The sequence below is a fragment of the Diachasmimorpha longicaudata genome, chromosome 1, assembly GCF_034640455.1.
Source record: "Diachasmimorpha longicaudata isolate KC_UGA_2023 chromosome 1, iyDiaLong2, whole genome shotgun sequence".
In the NCBI taxonomy this organism is placed as follows: Eukaryota; Metazoa; Arthropoda; class Insecta; order Hymenoptera; family Braconidae; genus Diachasmimorpha; species Diachasmimorpha longicaudata.
In genome coordinates, this window is record NC_087225.1 from 7,341,644 (window position 1) to 7,360,267 (window position 18,624).

The following is an 18,624-nucleotide window of genomic DNA, read 5'->3' on the forward strand; positions in this document are numbered from 1 at the left end:
CCCACTTAGGTCCCACGTTTTCCAGTATCTCATCCGGTTTTCACTCGTCTCTGCATTGCACTTACAATACTCTCCACTATTTTTATGCCGTTGACCTGTCTCAGAATTATTTTCATTCCATTTCCCCGGATGATGATCAGTGGATTAATTCGCAGAAATTAAAAAAATTGCAACAATAGATCAATGTTATCCTTAAAATTGCATCAATGGAGGTTTAAAAATAGGAAACGTACGGTTAATAACTTCTTGAATGTTATTTATTCAGAATGTTAGTACAATTACACAAAAAATTGTCATTTGAATGAGTAAAAAGATGCTTTACGTCCCTGATTTCCTCCAGTGATAACCCCAAGTCATCTGTCCGATAAAATGTGCTCTGCCACTATGAAATTAAGTAAATCAACTCCACCGATATAACGACAGTACCGAAATCTGAACTTTGGATTGAAATTCGTTGAGAAAAGTGTGAAACGCTTTCAGCCGAGGACATCGACGGGAATTCTCGGCGCCAGGCCCTTCATCGAGGCCCACTGGCCCTCGCATAGATCGTAAAAAGATAATTCGGCGACTAATTTACCCCCGAGAGTACCTGGCCCTCGACAAATGGCGCCAGCCCCAGACTCCCAAAAATTTCCACGCCCATTTGTAGTGGCATTTACCCTCAACAAATACATCTTTCTCAACCACATAGCTAAATATGCTGAATGACAATCACAATGCCAGGGGTTACGAGCGAGACGCAATTGTTGGATTATCGGGACACTATCCAAGAAACGAACCGGCAAGTGCTGGAGATGATTACCCTCTAATTGCCTGTAGGATAAATTTGTTTATTAATGAAGAGCTATCGGGGGTTAGCGAGTGCTGGGGCTAGAGTACACGCAAGATGGACTTTCAGAGTCTATTCAAAGTCTGAGAAATGGAATTTTAATTTTTTGTGAACTTAAGTGTCTCCCAATGGTACGATTTTTTTTAAGTAAAAAAAGACTCAAAAAATTCTTGAACATCCTCACAATTTCTTCAAATTTGGAGTATCCTTGAGGACATCAGGCTGCAGGTATCTAATCCTATTAGAATGCAGAAACAGGGAAGTTAAATTGTGAAGTCCTTGAAAGTCTCCATTGGCCAAAGTTTCGATGGCGTTTGCATAAAGAACCAAGTGCTGCAGTGAGGGAGTCCTGAGGAAAATTCCCTTGGGGAATGTCTTTATGTGATTGTGTCCCAGACGAAGTTCCCGGAGAGCAGTGAGACCTCGAAATGCATCTCTGTCCATCTGATGAAAAATTCCAGTTGAGGAACTTCTTTATTCACGTTCGCTATTATTTCACGCATAATAAAAGTTAATGGAACACTCTAGTGAATTCGTTAGCCGATTCCATCAATTTTTTTTACGTTAAATTTTCCGCATAAGAATTTCCCAAGTTTCTTTTCACCCTTTCTCTCTCGGCCGTTCGATTAGTAAATTAAATAAGAGAGATAAACACATTGAGATAGAGGAATACGTTAGGCATACGTTGAACAGAAAAAGCGATTTCTATAGAAAATTATTAAGGGAATGCACTTATCCGCAGATAAATTGGGAAGTGTTGAATAGAATTCTCGGTCGAATTTCCTAGGTTTTCAATTAATTGCTTTTACATATGTTACCTTTGTTATTAAGTTGCTGGAAAGATCTAAGCTCGTTAAACGTTCCAGTCGGTTGAATAAATTTGCAGGAAGTGAGACGATTCTGTTGTCTCGCACGTTTAGCTCTACAAGATTAATTTGCGAGTCTAAAAATCCAACTGGAAGATCTCGGAGGCGATTCTCTTCCAGTCTAATGCACTTGAGGCTGACGAGATCCTTCAGGGCGTTAACATCGAGATGTGAGAGGTGGTTCTTCGCGAAAAGGAGATCCTCGAGGTTTCGTAACCCGTAAAAAACTCCCTTGGGGAGTGATGTTATACGGTTCGATGATACATCGAGGAGGTAGAGAACTGTGTTTGTTATGAAGAGACCATCAGGGAGATTGAGGAGTTTATTTGACGACAAATCGCTAGAATTTTTAGTGCCAAGTTTAGGTAAAATTCAGTACAAAAAAAAATTAGTCTTGCTAAATCAGTGATTCGAAATAGAACAATAGAAATATTTATTGCTATTTATTTATGTGTTTTTAAGAGATCATTTTATTCAATATTTTTCACTCACAGAATTTGAAGATTTCTCATCCTCACCAATTGACTCTGGTGCAAGTCCCTCAATAAATTCTTACCCAATTTCAAACTAGTCACACTGTGGAGTGAGTAGAATATACTCAAAGGAAGATGCTCGATCACATTATTACTGAGATCTCTGTAATTATATTCGAAAAAAATCATGAGACGATATAAAGATATGGGGAGTATAATCGGATACCAACAGATCTCGAAGATGTGTCAGGTCCTGAAACGTGTCCCTGTGGAGAGCACTCAACTCATTGCTCCCCAGATCACTGAAACAGGAGGAAATCACAGATTTTAGATTGACATACCTGGAAAATAAATCTTCGCTTACATTTTTAGGGTATCCTGAGGAACTAGTTGAGTAGGTGGTACATCTATCAATTCTAGTCTCCAACAGGAAATGGATTTCGTTTCAGGTCTGCACTTGCACGGCCCCTCCAGGCATATTTCCCAGTCTCCAGATCTTCCCCTGATCTCCCAAACTATTCAAGGACGAAGTAAACTTTACGAATGAGAATAAATGAAGAGTCAAGAAATAATAACAAGAAAATAAGTAAAAGCCTCATAGAATTTATAAAAAGCATTCAATCAATTTTAGACATTTCTATTAAAAAATCCAACTCATTAAAATTTAATTAGAGTGGTATTGGTCACTGTTTACCGGGTTGCTCCATAGCCCTCAGTCTCCTCTCCAGTCTCGAGACTCTGCTCTCGACATCCTCGAGATTGACATTAACTCCTGATGCCTGTGAATTGCAATCCAGACAGGCCCTAAGTATTTCCGGACCTACAGTGACACCGCAAAGAATAGAAAATATAAACAATACGAAGGAGCTTGTGAACAGTCCTCCTCTCGACATTGTTCGGTCTGTACTAAACCTCCGATGATAATTCCCGAGTACTGAGCATCCTCATTAAGTTATTAATTCATACTGTAAATACTCAATGTGGTTATTGTTCGGCAATTAGTGTCAGTATACACTGGTGAGGGTAAACAATGACCACAAAAATGATACAACATCAATTCTAGCGAATTCTTTCGATTAAGTGAAATGAACGTTAAAAATACCATTAAACTGACTGCAGATGTGGATGTATTTTTTTAAATACATTTTAGAATGAATTTTCAAAAATTAATGTAATCGTTCAACTTTCATTTACATTTACTGATAGTATATTAATTCACGGGAGTTCACACATTACATGAGTTCATGAGATTTTGTTTTCTTTTGCAGGAGTTAATGTAGGAGTAGTGGTGGGAATAATAATAAAGTATGCATCGTAATGCCGAATTTAATCGATACTTTTCTCATCTACATTGATGTTTTCATAATTATACAAGAAAATAGAGCAGATATACAAGAGCGGAAGGTGCTGGTGGTGCAGAGAGTTGTGTGTATGAGTCGTTTTCCATTCTTCAAATTTAGTTCAAACACATTGGCCGTTGTTCTTAAGCACGTATTCTGAAAAAGAAGAATTAGAAAGAGTACAATTTTGGGTTTATTCCATATTAGGAAGAAATTATTTGAGTGTTGAATAGGCCGAATGTATTTAACTGAATGAAACCGAAATCCGTCTGATTTAAACTGAAAAAATCTACTTGAATAAGACCGATATTTCGGTTTGCACCCATTCAAGGTCGACTTGATTCACGTCGTCAATTCGACAGGGAACAGGTCAATTCTTGACATAATTCCCTTTCTCTGGGCGTAGAAAATTCCCTTCATTTTTTCCGGAATGTTGTATTAATCCCTAATAAAAAAAAATATCTAGAAAAAAATGAATTGCATTTTTTTGCAATGAGAAATATTAGAAAATTCGAAAATATTAGAAATTTCAATTTGACATTTTTCATAAAAAAAGTTTAATGGAATTGCTATCGCATCCGCTAACTTTTTCTATGATTTATTTGTACGTGTGACTCACTGGTTCCCATTTCGCAGTTAGCGACTTCCATGTGGCAAGTACTGTCAAATGTCTTTGGCTTTACAGTTGGGTTTGTTGGATCATGAGCGCAGATGTGATGATGGTCCGAACACTGTTTAGCGCATTTCTTTTTGAGGTCCTTCTGGGTCTTCGCATCCTTGACAGTAGCAGCGCCGTCCTTAGCCTTGGTGTCTTTCGTCTTGTCCATGTCTGATGGTGAGGCATACGCATCTTGACACAGGGCGAGGACGCATAATGTTACTAGCGCTGGAACAATTGTAAGACAACAATACAAAAGCGTGGTCATTAACCTCATGATTTTGAAGCGGCAAAAAATTTAAATCGCCTCATGATGAAAATGATTTGGCCTAAACAACAAAATTCCTTCGGAATCGGAGCTTTGAGGTGATTGTTTACGCCTTTAAAAAATTGAGACAACAAATTATTGATTTATATCAAATTATATATTGCCCGGAAACTCACCGAGTGCGATAATTGCCTTCATCCTTGATAAATGCGTAATATCTTCAACAAGAGAACAGTGTTATCAGCTGTATGTCGAAGACGACTGAATACCCCACGTCTGACCCGGGACATTTATAAAGGCAATTGATGGATTGCGTGTGTGCCCTCTCCCCCCACCTGTGAGGGACAAAAAACCTGAACGGTTTCGTGGCTCGACAAATGCAATGTATGACCGGTGAATACTGGTGGAAGAGTTCATCTAATTCTTCGCCTCTTAAACATGACCTGGTATTATCAGTTCGCCAATTTGTTCTGTATCATTCAGTCGAAATTACAACACGTGATTGAATCATTCGCTTGTAAAACGACAACATTCATGAGCTCAACGGTCACACGCACCGACGAGGCTTTAATTATTTTTTTATCGTGTCGCAGAAACATAAAAGATCAGTTGAAGGGAGAAATTAATTAAAAATTCTCCTGCAAAATGTCAAGTAAGATGAAACCGTAATACGCAGAAAAAAGTCGGGCGAAATTAATTTTTCATCGTCATTTCCGCAAATTTTACGAGCAAAACCTCATTTTTTTGTGACGCCGTTAACATTTATGCAGAGAACAAGCCGTAAAATTCGAGAGATTGTTTTATGGAAGTGACAACAATTGCAAAGGGTCAATGAGATTCCATCGCGGAAACGTATCCTCATTCAATCCGGCAAATTGCCATAACTCACTCTATTTAACATAACACAAAGTGGTACTTGACTTTGCATACTGTAATAACAATCACACTAATGCTCATCACTTTAAAGTTACTACTGAAAAATTAAGATTTCAGAGTGATTCAATCATGCCCTGGGTGACCCAGATCTTCTTCTTTGATGAGCGGAAGTGGGGTTCGACTCTCATCCTGTTGCATTCACCGTCGGTTTCTGATCAATTTTATTCAATTGAATGGTTTCGCCAAGTGATAGAACAACCGGTTAAATTCCTATTTCCCGTATTTTATGATTTCTCTATTTAGTCATTTCAGCTCCACACAGAACAACAACAAAAATCTCTAACAATTAATCCACTCAAAGATAACAACTATCAATTGATTATTCGGTTAATCGATCCCTATAAAAGCCAATAAATACTATTTTTGCATTTTCTCAGTTAGCTTTTTAATAAATAAAACATTACAAAGTCTCATGATATAAATAAATGAACAAATAAATAGATGAATAATTTGACACATGATTACACAACTTAAAAATTAAATTCCCCACATACTTAAAGCTACGTATCTACATCATTGGTTTCAATTTCCTTGCTCTCTTCAGCAGCATAACTATTAAAAAGTTTAGCATAATCACTCCAAGATTCCTCGGCCCTTAAAAGTCTCCTCATCCTGCAAGTGACACTCGTGCATTCTTCATCAGACTGCTGACCACCTCCATTAGCATTTACATGTTTCTCAATGGCTTCATGCACCGCAGCAGTGAGTAAATTCATCCGCTCCATGTGTGAATCATCTAAAAACCGTATGAAAAATTTTCTAAGTGAATAATGAGGTAATTTTCATGTGAACGATTTTCCCTGTTTTTTCAATTAATGAAAAACCTTCGGATAATTGACGGATAACGCCAGCTCAAACTGGTCTACACTTACACGTAACAAGTCTACGTCCCTCATCATCATCCATGTCATCCTTATCGCTCTTCATCTCTAGTTTCGGTATGAACAGGAGAAGGCAGATTATTGCTATGAATTTCACGATTAATTTGAAAATTACTAGTTTGAGAATGATTTTGGCGATTGTGAAGGCGTTCAATTTGATGGCGAGGGGCCAGGCTAAGTTGATACTGGGGAGTGTCGGGAGTTGGGGCAATTCCGGAAGTGCGTAACCACTCCAGCCTTGAATACAAAAATCAAACAACGTGAATTATTGTACAGATCAATCGATATATATAAAATTTTAGAGACAATTCTATCTTGTTTTGACAATAAAAAATAAATCAGCTTTTTTTTTTTAAGGCTCAGGGCTAAACTACCAGAAATAAAAATACGCTACCTCGCGCCTCACCTTGCTGGCTCTGTACCGGAAGTCCATATTGAGGAGTTCCATAACTCCCCGCAGGAGGTCCATAGCTCCCCGCAGGAGGTCCATAGCTCCCTGAAGGAGCTCCATAACTCCCACTGGGACCTCCATACTGTCCTTGAGACTGCAGCCCAGTCCCATAAGCATTTTGTTCCCCAAATTTCACACTCTGGACCGGAAGTGAATACGAAGAGCTCAGGGTAGGGGCAAAGGGCTCGGCAGTGGGGGCTCCATAGGATATTCTGGGAGTTTTTACAGGAGGGGAGAAGCCATTTGGGGCGCCATACTCGCCAGAAGGTCGATATATCGGCCCTTCGTAATTCCTTCTGATGAGTTTCACTCCCTTCGGCTTCTCCAGTCGCACCACCTGATGCTTCTTGGTGTGCGAGTGCTCCAGAGCGTCTAGATAGCTGTCCTTGGACGATACCTTCATCAGCTTCAGAGGTTTCTCCGTATTTACCCTGTATTCTGGATACACTGGATACACCTTTGGAATTTCAGTCGTAGTTCCTGATATTTTAGATAATTCCACGTCCTCGGATCTTGCCTCGAGTCCTGGGGCTGTTGAACCCCGGCTGTTGTGGTCTGATGGGAGTGTCGAAGTCTCTATTGAACCAGCTACACTCATCCCAATGAATAGAACCAGTGCTGGCGCTATCAGAGATCCAGATCGGTCTGGCATTGTTTAGGGCTTCTGGGATACCCCTGGAAATTGATTTGTATAGTCACTAATTGCTTGTGTACTCATTTTGCGGGGAGTTATGGGCCGAGTGGAATGAGTGGAGACGCGAGGTGACTCAGAAGCAATCAAGAGAACTTTACTCGGTGAATACAAGATGAGGGAGTGAGCCGCATAGTAATGAGTAACGGGGTGAGCCCTTATGAAGAGTTTTTTCACAAAGAGGTCATGAATTTAGCAATTAAACATATTTTCTGAATACATATTTTTTTTAATTGACGACTGAGAGGATCAAATGATGATTTGAATTTTTCATTGCTCATTATTATTTTGTATTGCATACGGAAGGGACCTAATGGCTAATCACATCTTTTAATTGGATATTCAAATAAATTTCCAGTAGAAATAAGTCGGGAAAAATATTCTTATATTTTTGAAAATATTGGAGAATTGTAGGACGAAAACGACTAATTAATTTTTTCCAGTGAGGGTTTTCGGGGAAGTTGAATTGAGGGGTAAAAAACTCACGTGAGATTTAGTTGTTTTGTCCGTTAGGTCACTGATAATCCACTGATTGTATAAATAATTCACAGCACTGGCTTAAAAAAAGTGGGGATTCATTAGGAAGTGATATAGACTCGTCACCACTCGTCGATATACGAATGAGAAATAAAAAATTCGTTTCGTTCGTCAGGTATATATACTGGTAGCCTTGGAGGGGCTAACGCCGTGGATTTACTGGGTTAGTGCCCCATATGTTATTTATGATCGAAATATCATGATCACCGCAAATGAAAAATCAAAAAACTAAATGAACAGCTCAACTTTCTGAATTGCATTTATCGAATTTTCTGTTTCATCGTTGTAAATGTTTGTTGTTGCTATTCCTTGTTTATTTAGAGGATTAATTTATTAAAGGGATGATTAGTTGCTCTCGGAAAATACATCTGTGTTATTTTATCTATTTTTCCATTTTTTTGTAAAATTACTCAATTGAGTAATTGTCAAATTCCGGATGCGAAAGTGGTGAATAAATCAAAGACATTTAAGGCGCAGTCACATTATTATGTACTACGAGTGCTTGCGATAACGGTCCCATCCACCTACGATGTGTTTGATCCAATGACCCACTTACCATCATCAATAATGTTCTTTGCTTAATTCCACAAACCTCTTTGTGCTATTATTCCCATCACCCAAATATGAAGAAACCTGAAAAATCGCAATTTCTAAAACCTTAGATAATTTGACAATTTGCTCTGCAATTGCACGAATAGAAATGATGGATTTTTCTTTTTATTATTGCCAACTGTCACTTTCCATCGACTTATCTATTGAATTATCAATACCAATGTTGCTTGATGCGTAAACAGGTCCCAGTGAATTTTTGATCGATTATTATTGCATGGAAATGGGAACGGAAGCTTCAGACGGAAGTCCCATTTTTTGTGAAATGATCTTGTGAGGAATTTTCACTTTAACAGTTGCATTAAAATATCTATTTAAATATCGATGCTACTGCGCCTTGACCTGTAAACGGGTCTCAGTGATTTTTTTCCAATTGTTATTTCATGAAAATGGTAACAAAAACCTCAGGCAGGACTACAATGTGCGGGTAGTTTTAATAAAATCGATATTGTTTGCGTTTCCATGCGACTGCTTGTGTTGATATTAGAAATGTATTTACCTCAGATATTCGCTGCACAAACAGAATGCCGAACACCGAAACTAAGTAATAAAATAGTTGTTAAACTGGTCGTTTTTCAGTTTATTATTCAGGTCTCAGTAACTCTTCATTTTTTATTTAATTTTCAGGTGGATAAAATTGGGAGATATAAGGAGGATTGCATTTGTGGGAAAGGAGACAATTGCAATGGCTTCGGGCCTTCACATATTATTTATCAATTTGAATACAAAGGAAGAACGAGTGCAGAAATTCGACAGTAAGGAGAGGGGGGAGGGTGCTTGTTGTTTGGCGGGACATCCGGTAATTATGCAAAAAAATTTTTGAAATTCTGGGCGAGAAGTCGCTGAATTCCACTGTGCATTAATCATCAGGTTGTCGCCATGTTCGCGATTTCGGAGAGAAGAGCGAATCCCAATGTCAGGGTGTACACATACCCATCTATCAGCAAAGTTTCCGAGTGCATTTACAACGAGAGCAATTGGACTGGATTTATTTCAACTGCATTCGTGGGAACCGATTATTTGTTGACTTTAACTTCTTCCCCTAAGTTCAAAGCTGTCGTTTGGCTGTGGAGAACTGGGGAGTGTTTAACTACTGTCGATACCGGTATCTCGGATGAATATCAAACGATGTTGTGAGTGAACTCTTAAACATTTTCATACTTTTTTTTCTTGAGATTAAAGAGATCTTCAAACAATTTTGAATTTGAAAAAAACTTCTCTGCGAAATTCCACGAGACACAATAAAATTTGATGGACAGTGAAGTTTAAAATCTACTTCTAATTTATGTAATTTGGAAATCTATGGAATTTTCAATTTCTGTAGAAAAAACCTTCCACAGAATATTGTTTTTAAAATGCAAATTTCCATAAATCGTTGATTTTCATTGTCTTCGTAAGAACATCTATAAAACTCGAGTTTCCGTCGAATAAATTTTATAGTTGTGCCTTTCCCAAAAATTGTCTTCGTGAAACTTCTTCCAGAGAAAACTGAAGTTTATCTTACAGACGTTGTCGGAAAATATCCTCCGAATTTCCCCTGGATTTTTCAGGTGTTCTCCAACATCTCCACCCCTCATAACCCAACTGGGCCACCAATCCGGTCGGCTAAAACTCTACGAGCTCAACATCTGCTCAAAAATCGTCTCCCTCAGCCCATCATCCCTCGCCCCTTTCCCTGACTCCAGCAAATCCGAGAGGATCACATCGACCTCCTGGACTTACGACGGCAATCTCCTTCTTTCCGACGACCTCGGCAACATCTATCTCACGCCAACCGACGGAAAACGTCGTCAGCAAGTTCTGCAATCCGAAGAAACGACCTGCCACCTCGCAGGGCCTCTTGTCGTCGCCTTTCGAGGTGGAGTGACAGTTGCAAATACGTTTTCGAAAATTTGTGTAAGTGGCAAAGTACATGAACTAACACACGAGTTTCCAAGAAACTTTGGATCTCCAACTAGACCAAATAGACCTAAAAAATATTTTCATTTTAAGTAGAGGTTTACTGCAAATTATGTGGCACTGATGGCCATTTTAATAAATTATTTTTATATTTACAATTTTTGTATTCAAGTAGACGAAAAGAGACTCTAAAATTTGATTTTGATTTTCACAACTTATTATTTTATAATTTGCTCGAAAGGCATATATGTTCTGTTCCTTATTCGCGATGAGAAACGAAAAGACAATTAAAAGACAATTACCTGTCTCCTAAAAATATTCAAATTTTCAATTGAAATTCAAAAGAATGAGAGTTCCCCCGGAGAAAGCTCCCACTTTTCCATTCGAATTTCTCCATATCTGCAATTTAAAGTTCTACAGGAAGCCTCCCGCAGAGCGGGTCAAGTCTGGAAGTCCTTGGAAGATCATCTGGGAGATTGATATTAGCTCCCCAGTATCGTACCTCTCGCGACACCCGCAGAGAGATAGCATCCTCCTATGCTCGATTAAAGGCGAAATATCTGAAGTCAGTGTCGGCGACGACGACATACCCAGGCTCCAAATAATCTGCCAACAAGGTTCTGGACATTTGTTTCTGGTCTCGGTACACCCTGGACGAGTTATCGCAACTGTCGACAGCTTTGATGGATTTAATTTGTTTGAGAGCCTCACTGGAAAATTAACTGGGAGGATATGCCTTGGGGAGTACGGAAGAGGTTGATAAATTCATATATTATTCCAAGGGTTCCAGCTCATTCTTAATTTTATACAAAATGCCCATGTCCTACTTTCTTGACATTATTAAGATCTTTCAAATTCAGTTTGATCTAGAGCTCTTTATCAATATTAATAAGGGAATTTCCATTAAAGTAGTTGAGGCATTCAATTAAAACAAATTGCGTACACTTGACGAATGATAAACGTTAAAGAAATAATAATTCCATTCACGTAATTCAATTAATCAATTTCATTATTAAAACCAGTTAAATGTATAGGCTCTGTGCTAAACTATAGATATTAATTGAGAATTTTAAAAGTCTTACACTATTTTTTCAAATTTTTGCAGGACTATCCTTTGTTTCTCATCCTGTCTTACCACTACTGGTGATATCTACTGACGCTGGGAAATGCTTAATTCTGAATGTTGTTGAAGCATCTGACCCACTCGTGTGCAACTGTTTTAATTTGATTAGAAGGGAGGCTTTAGATGCAGCTAAATTCTCGCCCAGTGGAGCAGTACTCGGGGTTTGTAGCACTCGAACCGGAAGGATATTTATCATCCGGGGGTTTGAGGAGAATATTCATGTTTGGGGTCTCGTGAATATCTCGGAGAAGGTAATTATACCGGCTCCATTCATTTATTCTAAACGGTGGATGGTATTGATGAATAAACTTTTCAGATTGCTGATTATCTCATTTATGAAGATGAAACCATTTTAACTCTTATTCAGAGCAATAAATACGTACCAGTGGGTAAATACGTCATTGTGTATAGGATGATAGATCCAGATAATTTCGAACTTCGAGATGTTGTTAAATTGCCGAAAGTTTATGGCAGTTTACATTACGGAAGTAATTTTGGAGAGATTATCGCGAGTCCTTTTCTGAGCAAGCAGTTACATTTAATCAAGTGTGAGGTATTTTAAACAAATTAATTTTTACTAATATCGATGAACATCTTGTTATAGTGAAGAATGACAGGTGCAGAAAAATCTCAAAAAAGTTTAGAACGTTCTGTTGAATTTCTAGCAAATTTACTGTTGCTTTGTGGTCAATTTTAGAGATTTTTTAATTATTGATAAAAACACGTTCATAAGGAAATCTATAAAAAAGTTTTTTTATAAGATTTTGAGGCATTAAATTTATTCAAGTACTTTTAATGATCATGCAAAAATTTAAAAAGGAGTATTCGCTTTATTTCGATGATTGAATCAATTTGAGATAATTTTCAGGACAATTTCGAAAAATTTAGTCTCACAAATGCATTATCCTCTTCCCACCGCTTGCGAGATGTCAAAATAAATACGGACACCAGGTATGTCGTGACATCTGGATATGATGGCCTCGTCGTGATAAGAAATAGATCAAATTTGTGTCAACTTATCGCTGTCTTTGCCACTCATCATCGTCAGGAAGGTGGTGTTAAGCAAACAGTCCTCTGTCTCTGCAACAACATTCTCGTTACTCTGGGAAAAAATGGCAATTTAGTTGCTACGAAAATCAGGTGAAATTAGAGAGTAGAAATCCAATACATTTTGTATTCTGGGGTATTTTTCTGAGATTTTGATATTCATTTTACTAATTTTTCAAGTCAATTGGAGTCAGCAGAAGCAACTGATCATGTCCCCCATTTTACGGATGTTAAGGTTGTGCTTTCAAACTCCACTGGAGTGGAATTGGATAGAAATAGTGATTCTACGTGGATCGAGTTGAAGGAAGCAAGGAAATTCGAGAGGGAACGGAATGAGATGGCGATTGAAAGGGCATCGATATTGTCTGATTTCGAAAAGCTAAGGGATAAGGTAACATTACAGGAATTTATTCAATCGTCGTGAGAAATCAGTGTATCACTTGGAAAAATTCATTAGATAAAAACCTTTTCAACAAAAGAATTAATTAAGAATTCAATAGATACTTTTGTCAGATTATCTTGGGATTTCTTGAAATTAAATATTTATAAAAAGTGATGAATGAAATTCGCGATTATATGCACTTGTCCCTTTCAATCAATTCTTTTCCATAAATGCTGCTGATTATACTAATCATCATAAATTATTCCGCAATACTGGAAACCTAAATGAATGATACATTTTTGAGCCTATTATTTATGATTTTCATTATTTTTTCCAAAAAGCCATTTTCTTTCACAAAAATTTTATTTTATAAAAAAAATCACCTGAAAAATTCTGTTTTTCGAAACCCTCTCAACTTTCAGTTGAAGACGCTCATAGACGATAACGCAAGAGCATCAGATGCGGCTAAATTACCTCTCGAGAACTTTGACTTGGATAAAGAGGGTAGAGCACTAGCTATAGAGAAGAACCGTGAGGAACAGGAAAACTTAGTGAAAACACTCGAAGAGAAAGCATCGCGTGAGGCTGCGATCAGTAAATTTCTGAGGAAACTCTGCTGGGATTCGATGCAAGTGCCAGCCTGTGCCCTCATATCCTTGGATGGGAAGGTCAGAGTAGATAACTATGCATTGCCACGAATAAATGACGACGACGAAGAAAAAAGAATGTGGACAGAATTCTATTTCGATCTATCAACGAAGCTCTCTAGGTGAATGCAATTGATTGATCACTTGAGATTCCCCACTGTTTTTTTAAATGATGGAGTGCATTATATAAATTTATATGTCTGTATTTTGCATTTAGAGGTAATGTATCATAAATAGCAGAATAAAAAGTGAAAATAATTTCTGATGTTCTGGAAATACAATACGTCAGATTCTGAATGTTTGAAATGGCGTAAAAAATCTCAGTGCTATCAATTTTTAGTGCTGAAGCTGCTCAAGGAAGGTGCACACCCTCTACCCAATACCCCCAAGAGAGAGTACCCATAGAAAGGGATTCAAAAAAGGTCTTGAATTTATTGAAAGGTGACGACAACGACGATGGGGAAAAATTCGCATTGTCCGGGACAACGACGCACCGCTGGATACGTCAGGACCCGTCACGCGTCGTGAATCAGATTTTACGAGACGGTAGTCACTGCGAGGGTGTAAAAAGAAATATACTCAGTAAAAATCGAGAGGAAAAATTGAAGGTGAAGCCAAGCGAAAGACTTTAATTGAATCCTCCCCCAGTTCCTCATTTATTACAAAATTACCTGAATTCCCTCATCGTTAATTTTTGCGTACCTGGAAAAATGTTTAAAGTAGTCAAAAAAAGGACTATATGGATCGAAATTTGAATTATCCTCACGAAATGTTTTCCTGAATATTCCAGAAACACTTTAACAAACTGTTCGAGACTATGCGCTGCCGAAAGTCAACTGAAATAAAATTAGCCAGAGAACGTATCGCCAGAATTGATCACTGCACCTCGGAGCTGAGACAAATGTTTCAAGTGGATTGTACCGTAGATCACAGTTGGTTAAAACTCGAGTGGCAAGAATCGGAGAGACCAGAGAGTGTAGTCGAGGTCGAGGATGAGGAAGTTTACAGACTGATAAATGATTCAGCGAGTGAAGCGAACGTGAAACGTTTGGATAATTCAGTGATGCGTGAAAAAACGAGCATTTCAGTTGATACTTTCAGGACTAGCGAGCTGAAGAAGATGATGGACGGTGTCCTTGAAGTCAAGTTGGGGATTATTTTTTTTTAGGAAATTCAGAACAAGATGTCACGTCGTTCCTCACTGATCCTCTGTCTTTGTAGGTGGGAGGATGAGATTAAGAAGGACATCCCGAGACCAGATTGCCTGATTAAGGATCCCTCGAGCTATACGGAGGATGACTTAAGGATTATTAAGAGCTATGAGGAAGCTTTGAGGCGGTTAGAAGGGGAGAGGGAAAAATACAGGAAATGTTTGGAGAAAGAAATGGAGCAGCTGAAAGGTGAAGGATGAATCAATCCCACGTGGGATGTACAGAATGTTAAATGTTCATTCTGAATTAAACTGCGTAAAACGTGAATAAATGTGAATTAATAAACACAAATTTCGTCTGAACAATTTTCAGAATCTCTTCAATCGAGTATTACGAATTTCAATGGAGAAATGGAGTTATTCTATCTGGAACGTTTGAAAGTAGAATCCGGAGTTCTCCAAGAGACTCTCATGCGACTACGCGAGTCCCAGAGACACCATCTCCGACTCAAAGGAATCGAGGCTCTCGCTCATCTGGAAATGAATGAACTAAACCCCGCACAAGTGCACACAAAAAAATTGATAGATGACTCCACTGCCTTCGAATCCAATGTAAATGAAACCCGAATAAGATACGATAATTTATCGAAACGGGACAAATTACTCGAGGGAAAATTCAGGGGTGAATTCACAGATTTGAAGCAGCCAATGGTGGAGCATTTGCTGAGGCAGTACAAAAAGCGTCCAAGGCTGGGACAATTGACATGCACATCAATCACGTATTTAACAGAAATGGGAAAATGCATTTTAAGTGGAGAAAAGTCGGATATTCTTCCCCGAGAGTGTTTGGATTACTTAAAGGGGATGGATATATTGGATATCATGCCTAGTGGTTTACCAAGTCAGATCGATGGCAGCCATTGGATGCTTTTGTGCAAATTACGAAGGTCAAAAATAGAAATTGAAATTCGCGTAAGTATTCCAGGAAATCCACTACTTCACTGCGTTATTTAAAATAAGTGAAATCGCACTTAAAAAGTTGATAGTTCATGAAATTTTCATTAATGACCTTTAACAAAATTCAACAAACAATATTTATAGTTAAGAAGTACAGATTTAATTCGATCGATTTATCAACGAAGAACCTAAGGAAAATTAGTTTATTAAAATGAAAAAATCAATTTGAACGATATTCATTCAGGAGGAAACAATTATCTGAAATAAACAAGGTAATTGTTCATTCATCACCCTGAATTATTTCTCCCTCATTATGAAATCCCAGAGAAGATAAACTATACTGAGAAGTTGCAGGAGTTTTTTCACAATTTGTTTCGCCACAAAACATTGAAAAAATATAATTATGCAAATGTTTCGTCCACATTTTTTTTCGCACCAATTTATTCTCATATAAAATGCAACTAACTTGCAATACAGGTTTAGATTTTAGCATAACAGGTTTGCCGTTAAAAAAACCACAACGGATTCTCACCAAGTTGTCTCCCCTAATCCCGCTTTACCTACTTGTTATCTATCCCAATAAAGTTGAAAAGCTGTGCAGTGGAATTGGCTGAGGCCGAGCAGACCCTAGCAACTCACCAGAAGTCAATTCAGATATCTCAAAATCGAGTCCAGCAGTTGAGGGAGACAATAACGGAGCGTAAACGACAGAATGCCGAGGCAATGAGAGACATGAAGGTTCAACTTGTGTTGAAAATGGGACAAATAGAGACTCAGCTCAGTGGCGATCCCCGAGACTTGGATAATGCAGTTCTAGTGCCATTCGACGTGGTACTTGGAGTTAATGATGCCATTGTCGCTGCTGGACGTAAAAAACTTCGTGCTATGAAACGAACGATGGAGTTTCGACGAACCATCGAGTGGCGAGAATGGCGTCATGCTTGTATGAAAATGACATTGGAAGATATGAAGGAGGATTTGAAAATACTGCAGGGAGTTAAGGTAATTCTAACGATTGGAGTATTAAATTGAGCACTCAACTCCAATGGGACCAATAGATTCTAGACACAAAATATAAGGTTTTCCTTGAGACTATTGACACTTTGTTTGATAATAAAATAACCAATTGATAGATTATTGCACTTGATGCACTCGTGTTCTCACATGAAGATTCGCAGATAAATAAACACCACAGCCAAATTAATAGTATATGTATATGTGGAGAAACCTAAAACAGCAAAAAAGAGCAAGCCGATGAATGAGACAAAATAAATGCTAGTACGCAACTGCGAGGTACAGCACAGTCTGAAGCTTCACTTAGTGATGCTTAGGAGGGAACTCTTTTTTTTTTTATTTTTTATTGCACTTGATGCTGATAATTGATTACACTGATTCAAATAAAATTGAAATTTTAAAGCTGCACAGCTGGTCATCTGCAGACAGCTAGGCAGAAAAATTTATCAATTGAATTATCAATTGGTTGTAAGGAAATTGAAAATTTTCCAACGAATAACATGATGTCAATTGTCTTTGATTTATGAAGATAATCACGTTCCTACGTTCGCAATATCGCGTAGAATGGCAGAATAACTTCTTGATGCAACGTAAAATCTTCAAATAGGTCACAAGAGAGATACAAAGGTACCTGATGCGTCACGATAGCATGGGGGGAGTGGACAAGGACGCACCCACCACCGAGAAGAGTATCTCATCCAAAAAGAAGGTGAGAGTGGCGCCAACATTATGTTTTTCATTCCACTTTTACCTCTGTTTTCTCCCATCCAATCCGGCTTATTTTCAGCAGAGGCTCTCGAGAATCCTGGACACCGAAAAATCTCGACTTTTTGATGTAATAAAAATGGTTAATCTATGGCAAAAGAGAAATGATCGTCTTGAAGATAAAATTGAAAAAGTTAAGACTGAAAATTGTAAAATGTCACTGGTTGCTAATGACGAAACAAGGCTCAGGCAGGAACGGTTTGTTCGGGCCAAGTTGAAGGCTATCATGAAGAGGAATAGATTGGTGAGGAAGATAAAGGATAATTACATTGAGCTCATGTCCCTTCGGACGCAATTGGAGCTTCTGAGGCTCAAGACGTATCCGACGTTGAGGCTCAAAGATGCGAAACATTTCCATAAAAATTGATTTAATTTACTCTCAATCTTTCTTGTCATTGTCTACAATAAATTATTACCATTCTTACCAGATCCCTCACACATTTGTCTGATTTTTCATGGAAATCGATTAACATTTTATTTTTGAAGCTGGTAAAATCACCTCTAAATATAACAATGCAAATTGAATGTTATAAACACAACGTTGAAAATGTATTCTACAAAAGTGGATATTTTGATGACCTCAAGGGTATCACATGATACTAATGTTAGTCTGACCACATGTTTTCCCTGTCTTGTATATATAATCTCCTCCCGATTCCGAGTAACAAGAAATGAAGAAAACATTTTTGTTCTCCACCAGAATACAAATGCATCCGATACTGCTGTTCACCGCAAAATAGATAAAATTCATCTTCTGGAGTTAGTGGTGACATCCCCTCCATTCATTATATAGACAATCATTCGTATCTGGGAAGTCCCGTTTTCCTCATGGTACGGCGGTGGTATCAATACCCTAGAGGTCAGTAGAATTTCATGATAGCAGCATTTTCCTCTAAAATTCGATTACACCACCGTTGTTATGACTTTCCGCATCTGCAATGTGCTGAGATCACCTTGAGCATGTTCCCCTGTCATTTAGTGTCCCTGACCGTGGTATATGGCGTTGATATGCGGAAAAATTACTGCCAATGAGTAAGCGCTTCAAGGGCAGGATAGATCTTGCGTAATTATGATTATTGGGTTGATGATTTTTCGAGAGTA

The 18,624-nt window shown here is 38.1% G+C and overlaps 4 protein-coding genes across 5 annotated transcripts; 1 reads left to right on the plus strand and 3 right to left on the minus strand.

Annotated features, from left to right (window-relative positions):
• Window positions 1-12: 12 nt before the first annotated feature.
• LOC135164691 (platelet glycoprotein V-like) lies at window positions 13-3,078 on the minus strand. The gene is made up of 7 exons (XM_064125289.1): window positions 2,863-3,078; window positions 2,533-2,683; window positions 2,399-2,470; window positions 2,188-2,331; window positions 1,648-2,035; window positions 1,014-1,273; window positions 13-813 (listed from the first exon to the last, which is right to left on the minus strand). Exons 1-7 carry the CDS (start codon window positions 3,059-3,061, stop codon window positions 477-479), a joined length of 1,551 nt encoding a protein of 516 aa, XP_063981359.1. The 5' UTR covers window positions 3,062-3,078; the 3' UTR covers window positions 13-476.
• Window positions 3,079-3,463: 385 nt separating this feature from the next.
• LOC135164750 (uncharacterized) lies at window positions 3,464-4,770 on the minus strand. The gene is made up of 3 exons (XM_064125399.1): window positions 4,611-4,770; window positions 4,128-4,394; window positions 3,464-3,664 (listed from the first exon to the last, which is right to left on the minus strand). The coding sequence occupies exons 1-3, from the start codon at window positions 4,630-4,632 to the stop codon at window positions 3,630-3,632; spliced, it is 324 nt and encodes a 107-aa protein (XP_063981469.1). The 5' UTR covers window positions 4,633-4,770; the 3' UTR covers window positions 3,464-3,629.
• Window positions 4,771-4,837: 67 nt separating this feature from the next.
• LOC135164637 (cilia- and flagella-associated protein 43-like) lies at window positions 4,838-17,959 on the plus strand. The gene is made up of 17 exons (XM_064125178.1): window positions 4,838-5,086; window positions 9,167-9,338; window positions 9,410-9,672; window positions 10,090-10,435; window positions 10,851-11,193; window positions 11,544-11,812; window positions 11,878-12,114; window positions 12,430-12,701; window positions 12,789-12,999; window positions 13,413-13,759; window positions 13,978-14,245; window positions 14,428-14,783; window positions 14,859-15,037; window positions 15,161-15,759; window positions 16,330-16,746; window positions 17,366-17,467; window positions 17,546-17,959. The coding sequence occupies exons 2-17, from the start codon at window positions 9,225-9,227 to the stop codon at window positions 17,888-17,890; spliced, it is 4,668 nt and encodes a 1,555-aa protein (XP_063981248.1). The 5' UTR covers window positions 4,838-5,086; window positions 9,167-9,224; the 3' UTR covers window positions 17,891-17,959.
• Window positions 5,739-9,510, minus strand: LOC135164708 (uncharacterized). Of its 2 annotated transcripts, none has more exons than XM_064125333.1 (4): window positions 7,880-9,510; window positions 6,658-7,377; window positions 6,243-6,488; window positions 5,739-6,106 (listed from the first exon to the last, which is right to left on the minus strand). In XM_064125333.1, the coding sequence occupies exons 2-4, from the start codon at window positions 7,352-7,354 to the stop codon at window positions 5,871-5,873; spliced, it is 1,179 nt and encodes a 392-aa protein (XP_063981403.1). In that variant the 5' UTR covers window positions 7,355-7,377; window positions 7,880-9,510; the 3' UTR covers window positions 5,739-5,870. The 2 variants fall into 2 exon arrangements, with proteins under 2 accessions (XP_063981403.1, XP_063981394.1); XM_064125324.1 differs by having other exon boundaries at window positions 6,646-7,377.
• Window positions 17,960-18,624: the final 665 nt, after the last annotated feature.

Coding starts and splice junctions, on each gene's coding strand:
- LOC135164637 (XM_064125178.1), top strand. CDS start 9,225: ATGGCTTCGGGCCTTCACATATTATTTATCAATTTGAATACAAAGGAA. Junction 9,673..10,089: donor GATGAATATCAAACGATGTT/GTGAGTGAACTC, acceptor TGGATTTTTCAG/GTGTTCTCCAACATCTCCAC. Junction 14,784..14,858: donor GACGGTGTCCTTGAAGTCAA/GTTGGGGATTAT, acceptor CTGTCTTTGTAG/GTGGGAGGATGAGATTAAGA.
- LOC135164708 (XM_064125324.1), bottom strand. CDS start 7,354: ATGCCAGACCGATCTGGATCTCTGATAGCGCCAGCACTGGTTCTATTC. Junction 6,489..6,645: donor CCAGCAAGGTGAGGCGCGAG/GTAGCGTATTTT, acceptor TTTGTATTCAAG/GCTGGAGTGGTTACGCACTT. Junction 6,107..6,242: donor GGGACGTAGACTTGTTACGT/GTAAGTGTAGAC, acceptor TACGGTTTTTAG/ATGATTCACACATGGAGCGG.
- LOC135164750 (XM_064125399.1), bottom strand. CDS start 4,632: ATGAAGGCAATTATCGCACTCG. Junction 4,395..4,610: donor GAAGGCAATTATCGCACTCG/GTGAGTTTCCGG, acceptor CAATTGTTCCAG/CGCTAGTAACATTATGCGTC. Junction 3,665..4,127: donor TAACTGCGAAATGGGAACCA/GTGAGTCACACG, acceptor CTTCTTTTTCAG/AATACGTGCTTAAGAACAAC.
- LOC135164691 (XM_064125289.1), bottom strand. CDS start 3,061: ATGTCGAGAGGAGGACTGTTCACAAGCTCCTTCGTATTGTTTATATTT. Junction 2,471..2,532: donor CCTCAGGATACCCTAAAAAT/GTAAGCGAAGAT, acceptor CTCCTGTTTCAG/TGATCTGGGGAGCAATGAGT. Junction 2,332..2,398: donor CTGACACATCTTCGAGATCT/GTTGGTATCCGA, acceptor ATATAATTACAG/AGATCTCAGTAATAATGTGA.